This window comes from Oryctolagus cuniculus, chromosome 21 (genome assembly GCF_964237555.1).
Source record: "Oryctolagus cuniculus chromosome 21, mOryCun1.1, whole genome shotgun sequence".
Lineage (NCBI taxonomy): Eukaryota > Metazoa > Chordata > Mammalia > Lagomorpha > Leporidae > Oryctolagus > Oryctolagus cuniculus.
Window position 1 is genome coordinate 30182315 of NC_091452.1, and position 7367 is coordinate 30189681.

General features: G+C 50.3%; 1 protein-coding gene across 1 annotated transcript; it reads left to right on the top strand.

The window, feature by feature from the left end:
* Positions 1-5057: 5057 nt before the first annotated feature.
* On the top strand, positions 5058-7065 carry LOC127484741 (amyloid beta A4 precursor protein-binding family B member 1-interacting protein-like). Its single transcript, XM_051826750.2, has 3 exons — positions 5058-5419; positions 5912-5982; positions 6165-7065. The coding sequence occupies exons 1-3, from the start codon at positions 5194-5196 to the stop codon at positions 6417-6419; spliced, it is 552 nt and encodes a 183-aa protein (XP_051682710.2). The 5' UTR covers positions 5058-5193; the 3' UTR covers positions 6420-7065.
* The last annotated feature ends 302 nt before the right edge of the window (positions 7066-7367 follow it).

The following is a 7367-nucleotide window of genomic DNA, read 5'->3' on the forward strand; positions in this document are numbered from 1 at the left end:
ACAAACAACGTGGGAGACCCAGAAAAATCACCAGGATCCTGGCTCATGGTCTTTGCTTTGCATTGGTGTAGCTCCGGCCATGGCAGCCAACTGGGGAGTGAACCAGTGCCTGGAAGACTCTCTCTCTCTCTCTCTCTTCATCTTCCTCTCCCTCTCTCTCTCCCTCTCTCTCCCTCTCTCAACCTTCCTCTCTCTCACCCTCTCACCCTTTCTCTCTATTTCTCTCTCTCCCTCTCTCTCTCTGTCTCTTTCTGTCTCTCCTTCTCCCTCCATGTAACTCTTTCAAACAAACAAATACATCTTTTAGAAAAACCAAAGGAAAACACACATGAGGTGTGTGCAGGGAGACAGAGTTGAGGAGAGAGGGAGACAGACCTCAGATGGCTGTCTTCAGCCCAGTGAGAGTGCACCAAATCTGCACTCAGTCATACAAACACTTGTCCACTGTCTGCTAGGATCAACAGCAACCTGTGAGTTCTGAAGCCCATCCTTGGGGAGTGGGACCCCTACAAATGTTTACTTCCTTAGGTGCTCTTCCTGAGCCCTAGGACACCTATTGGAATTCTCTATACAAGAGAGTTACTCTTCTATCATAACTTAATAACTCTTTGTTACACTGTCCTAATCAAACTATTTTCTGGCTTCCTAGATGGCCCAAACTGAGTGATTATTTTCTCTTCATGCTCATTTTATTTGTATTTCTTGTACAAAAGTTATTAATAGCTGATGGTGCTTTCGCATAAAAAGTAAAGCCTCCACATGGTAGGGTCTGCATCACATATGGTTTGAGTCCTGGCTGCTGCACTTCTGATCCAGTTTCCTGTGAATGGCCTGGGAAAAGCAGCAGAAGACAGCTCAGGTACTTGGGCCCCTGCACCCACATGGCAGACCAGGATGAAGCTCCTGGCTCTGGACTTCAGCCTGGCCAAACCCCAGCCATTGCAGCCATCTAGGGGTGAACTAGAGGATGGAAAGTCTCTTTCCTTCTCTCTCTGTATCTCTGCCTTTCAAATAATTAACATCTGTAAGAAAAGTGTTACTAATATCCACTCTGAAGGAATTCAGGAAATGAATTACCACTTGCTTTACCAAAACAATTTAGAATCATGGTTCCACAAAGTTGGATCATCATCAGGTTTGCTCAGCAATTACGATGTACCAGGTCTAAAATGAGGGAGAACACGTCCAACCATCATTTCTCTCTTATGGATCACCTCAGTCCTATGGCTGATCAGTGATTAGCAGGAATAAGGTTTTTGTTGGCTCAAATGATCCATTATTTAAATGGGAAACAATTCACATGCAACAGTAACATAGTTGAACTTCCTGTTATCCCTCCAACCAGCTGACTCCTTTCCTGTTGCCAGCCATCATTTATACACAGTAAGGGCTGCTCCATGTCTGTCCAGTCACAGCTCCTTCCCCTGGATGACTACATATGAACTGTACACTCTCCTGGGACACATCAGGGCTAATGGCAGAGAGAAAAAACTGAGATGCATCCATGGGGAACGGGAACCTGCAGGGATCAGCCCAATGCATTCAAAGGGGCAAGGAATGACACTGGGACAGGCTCATGCTCAATATCAACTTCTGTGCTTCCTTGAGGAATGTCAGGTTGATCATTTCTATTCTCCACTAAGTACAGTCATCACTAACTCCAGAGATTACAAACCAGTCATGATAGGGAACATGGACATGACTGAAATGTGGACACACTTGGCCCTCCCCTGGGGTTCTCTCCATGGCTGGCAAACTCAGCTGTGCACAGGGAACACAGCGGCCAAAGAACCATGGACCTGCCAGGCTGACAGGCCAGCCTGTCATGGAGATAAAGGGAGGGTCTTCCTGACCGGGGCTGCAGTCAACATAAAACTGATGGGGAATAGGAATGTTATAACCATTTGTTTTGTTCCTCTCCCTTCACTGACAAAGCTGTCCTCGGTCTCTGCAGTAGTGAAGGGAAAACCTTGGAAATTACTCTATTTCTGCTTAAACAAATTAGAAACAATGGCATTCTCCAAGGAAGAGGAGGAAAGTCTCCAGCGATCTTTCCTTAAACAATCTCACCTCACAGGTATTCTTGTCGGTGGATCTGGACCACGGCACGAGGGTAAACACCACTGAGAAGAACATGGAAGAGCGGCACTTGCAAATGTCAGGAGAACTGTGCACATCAGAGAGCTGCAGGGGACAAATAGTCTGCAGATGAATCAGCACAAGATGTGAGATCCCTCTGACTGCACATACACAGGCCACGCCCTAGAGGAGGAAAGACTGTGGAACTGAGCTCCCACGCAACCAAGCAATTGACTTCCAGGTGACCTCTGAGGGTACAAGGTCTCAGTGGACACAGCTCCATGAAAATGAGTTGAAAACTGCACAAAGGTGCACCACTGTAGGACATGAGCCAAAACACCAAGATCAGTTAGATGTGCGCTATGTGGTTTGCTTCACAGAGCAACAGAGAAGGAAAATGAGCAACCTCCTGAGAGTTTTTAGTCTCCCACACTGTCCAGAATGCCACGGAGCAGTACACAACAAAACATAGAGATGACTAGGACAGTCTGATCAGCTCTCAAAGAAAAAGACCACTGATTGGCACTGAACCTGTCCTCATAGAGGAATGACTAGGGACAGCATCTCCTCTAACCATTTCCAAAGAAGGAAAGGCAAATGCTCTTGAAATTGATGGAAGAATGTGTTCCGAGCAGACGAAGAATTACATGAAAAACACAAGCTGGAAATGTCAGGCCTGAACGTACAACATACCTATCAAACTGCAATGGATGGGATGGCGCCATGGCTCAACAGGCTAATCCTCCACTTTGCGGTGCTGGCACACCGGGTTCTAGTCGCAGTCGGGGTGCCTGATTCTGTCCCAGTTGCCGCTCTTCCAGGCCAGCTCTCTTCTATGGCCCGGAAGTGCAGTGTAGGATGGCCCAGGTCCTTGGGCCCTGCACCCAATGGGAGACTAGGAGAAGCACCTAGCTCCTGGATTTGGATCACCACGATGCGTAGGGCGCCAGCCATGGCAGCCATTGGAGGGTGAACCAAGGGCAAATGGAAGACCTTTCTCTCTGTCTCTTTCTCTCTCTCACTGTCTACTCTGCCTGTCAAAAAAAAAATGCAATGGATTGAATCAGGGCCAGAGTGTAGAAAAAGAGGAAGGATCAGATTACATGCCAATCAACAGAAAGGTACAAGTTGAAGAACAAAGAGAAGGGAAGAAGCTGGAAGCTAAATGAATGGAGCCTCAGAGATGTGTGAACCAGAGCAAGAGTCCTAATGTTTGGGAGCCTGAAATGGGGGGGGGAGGAGAAATGGGGGAGCAGTGAACAACAAAATCTATAAAGAATCCAATGGCCAGGAAGATCATCCTTTTAGGAATACAATCCAAGTAGCTCAGAAGCATTACAGGGACATGTGAACAATCCACAAAAAAAAAGGGTGGGGGGAGAATCTTGAAATCAGAGCCAATGGCACACTCCCAACAAGGGAATACCCACATGAGAGGGTTTGACTTCTCATCAGAAAACACAAAGTCCACAGGATACTAGAACCCTGTCCTCCAAGTGCAGAAAGAAAAGATCTCCCAGGATTCTTGAGGGAACCAAGACACCCTGAAGGATCTCAGCCCCCTATGCAGAAAAAGGAAGGGTGGTGGAGAAGAAGGAATACTAAGAGCAGTCATCAGAAGACCACTTGCCATCAAAATAGCACCAAGTGAATGGAATTCTTCAGGCTAAAGTGAAATCCTGCCCACAGGAAGTCTGGTACATCAGGAGTAATGAAGAGCAGGAGAAACGTTAAGGATTTAAATCACTGCTGGCTGTGTTTTCGCCCTTAAATTCTCTAAACGACATCTGCAGAACCCAAAACAGAAAGCACAGACTCAGAGGGTGAGGCTCTGTTTGTACAAAGGTCACACCAAGGGGAACAGTCACAACAGAGCAGAAGGTCAAAGAATCGTGCGGCCCTAAGGTTTCATTACTCTGCCGAACAGGAAGAAAAGGGACTCTAATCAGATGGGAAAAGCAACAGGACCCACAGTGCTATGCCCAGAACAACTGAAACACGAAGACACGCTCTAGAAAAGCTGGATGTGGGCCGGCATCATGGTGCAATGTGCGATCCCACACCCTGAGGCACTTGCAGCTCCCTGCTAATGTGCCTGAGAAAGCAGCAGAGGATGGCCCAAGTCCCTGCGCCCCTGTACATGTGAGAGACATGGAGGAAGCTCCTGGCTTTCTCCTGACCTGCCCTGACTGTGGTGGCAACATGGGGAGAGAACTGGCAGATGGAGGATCATTCTCTAATTCTGTCATTCAAATAAATTAAAAAAAAATTTTTTTTAAATAAGAGGATGAAGTTGGGTCACCCCAGGATCTAGATCTGGGAATGGAGCAGCAACAGATTGATAAACAGGTCTTTGTGGAAATCCAACTTGGCGTTTCCCCAGAGAACTCGCAGGAATGGAATCTCAGTTATATGGTCAGCATGTCTCTCCCAGCCTACCTGGCCCAAAACTATGCTGCCAGCACCTCAGGCTCTGAGGGGCACATGCATTTCTGCCCTGAGGGCTCTCTCCTCAGTGTTTCCAGGACAAGGGAAGGAGGACCCACACTGGGTGACACCAATGCGGCCATAGCCTACAGGACCTGCTTGCCAAGAGACCGCTCCTAGCACTCACCCACCTGAGGGTCAGGGATCGGGCAATGGGTCCTGCCCAGTGCCCTGAGGGCTCTAGGCCCTGGAAAAGCACTGAGGGGGCCACTGCACTACCAACAGCTCATGATGCTCAATACAGACACCCTCTGCCCTCAGTAAGAGCCTGGAGGGACACAAGAGTCCAGAGGGGATCGGCAGCCTTTGCTGGGGCCACTTCCTCCCATGTCATCTGCACAATGTGCCACTCCTAAGGCCATCTTGTCAAACTCCACCCCTAGCCTGGGTCCTGGACACACCCATCTCCAGGGCCTGCTCTCTATGATGCGCACCCCTAGCAGCAGGTTCTGTGACACGTGCCCATTCTGTGACCACTAAGGTTCTGCAGATGTGGCATTTTGGCTTTAGCCCTTCGGAGCGATAGCAGCCAAAAGTGCTTTGGGAAGTCTTCATAGCATAGAGACTCACCAGCTTCTTTTCAAAAACTTTGGGGAGCAAATTTTGCCCCCCTCACCTGCCCCAGCAATGGGGGCTGACCACCGACCTAAGGGGCCCCCAGGCCCAGGTTGGGGTCACACTCCCGCCTCTGGCCCTGGACCAGTTGGTCCACGGGCAAAATACCATAGGTCTTACAGACCAAAAGTCAGACAATCCAGTCTGATAAGAAAACTCAGGGCCATCGTGGCACTGCTGACCACTCTCTGCGGGCTTCAGACTCGACAACGCGTGTGCTCCAACAGAGTGAACATCGGTAAGGCCAGGATGCCACCACCCCGTAGTCTAGGTAACCTGATCATCATGGAAATCTGAAAGCCTTGTAGGGGAGGTGTGGTAGAAGTGCGGGGAGCACGTGTGTGTGCAGTGCTGTGGTGCAGTGGGCTCAGCCACTGCCTGCAACACCAGCATCCCAAAGGAGTGCTGGGTTGAGTCCCAGCTGCTGCACTTCCAACCCAGCTGCCTGCTAATGTACCTGGGAAGGCAGTAGAACATGGCTCAAGTACGTGGCCATTTTGGAAGGCACTGGTGAAGTGCCAGGCCCCTGTCTGGCCAGCTACCTTGCCAGTTGTGGTGGCCATTTCAGGGTCAAGTCAGAAGATGGAAGCTCTCTTTTGGTTTTCTCACTCCCCAACTCAACCTTTACACATAATACATTTGTAACAGAAAGCAAAAGCACTTTGGGAGGTGATGCTGAGGTCACCCAGGTGCACAGCAGTTCACATCCTTCCTGCCTTTTCCTTTCTAGGACCTGTACTGAGCACGCCTGATCCTACCAGACGAACCGGCAATGGAAGGCGGAGGAAGCAAACCTGCAAAGTACATCATCCAATTATCCAGGATATGGACACTTTACCCCCTGATACTCCTCCACAGGAGGAAGCCATGGACATCTCTCCCCCTATACTCCCCAATGGGGGGTATCAAGGGACACATCACCCCCATATGTTCCCTGAAAGGAGAGAGCTATAAACAACTCATCCCTCTCTGCTCCCCTACAGGAAGAAGCCATGGACACTACTCCTCCATACACTCCACCTCGGGAGGAGGAGCCCATGGACACCACGCCCCCATATGAGCCACCAGAACTGATGGACACCACACCGCCATATGAGCCACCAGAACTGATGGACACCACACCGCCATATGAGCCACCAGAACTGATGGACACCACACCGCCATATGAGCCACCAGAACTGATGGACACCACACCGCCATATGAGCCACCAGAACTGATGGACACCACGCCCCCATAAGAAACATCTTGGGCGGATCCACACCTCCCCATGTTCCACCACGGGAAGAGCCCAGGGATATCACACTCCCAACATTCCACCATGGGAGGAGCCTATTGACCCACACCCTCCTGTGCTCCCCCATGGGAGGAGTCCCTGGACACCACAACCTCCCAAGCTCCACCAAAGGAGGAGCCAATGGACACCACAATGCCATAGGCTCCTCCTCCAGAGTAGTGCCTGGACACCACACCCTCCTACGCTCCACCAAGGGAGGAACCAATGGATACCACAATCCCATAGGCTCCTCCTCCAGAGGAGCCCATGGACACAACACCAACCTATACTCCCCCTCCAGAGGAGGCCATGGACCCTTCACCCCCTAGTTTCCAGCATAGTCCATGGAAAGGTCAACCACGTCGCCTGCCCTCTGTTTTCCTCCTGCTGGTCCCAGGGGCAGTTTTATGCCTGGCCTTCCCATCTTTCCTTGCATCTTCATACCCAGTTTCCCAGCACCTATGGATATAGAGCCTCCCACGTGACCCTTCCTCCCTCCCCTCCAGGACATGGCACAACTCTGCTCCCAGGCAGCTCCTTTCATGGCCTCCAGCTGGCTCCTCGCCACACAAGAGTCTTATTTAATATTAAACACCATACTCGTTCTGTTTTTTGTGTCTATGCTCTGTAGATCCAGTGTGAGAAATGCTGGCTTGTGTGAGTGCTGACAGGAGGTCAGATCCTAGGGGAAAATGTTCCTGTGGTGCAAGAAACAGGGGCTGGAGGGTTGGGGGCTAGGGAGTAGAAGGAGCCAAAGGCCATAATGACTCCTCCTGAGCAGAAAAGCTGTGGCTGATGGGCCAGCACCTGTGTCAGCATAGTGGGTGAAGCTGCGGCCTGCAGTGCTGGCATCCCATATGGGTACTGGTTCAAATCCTGGGAGCTCTACTTCTGATCCACCTCTCTGCTATG

What these genes read in the sequence shown, in the direction of transcription:
- LOC127484741 (XM_051826750.2), top strand. Translation starts at nt 5,194, where the DNA reads ATGGGGGCTGACCACCGACCTAAGGGGCCCCCAGGCCCAGGTTGGGGT. An exon ending in CTCCAACAGAGTGAACATCG is followed by an intron (nt 5,420 to 5,911) that starts GTAAGGCCAGGA and finishes TTTCCTTTCTAG; the next exon opens with GACCTGTACTGAGCACGCCT. An exon ending in GGAGGAAGCAAACCTGCAAA is followed by an intron (nt 5,983 to 6,164) that starts GTACATCATCCA and finishes GCTCCCCTACAG; the next exon opens with GAAGAAGCCATGGACACTAC.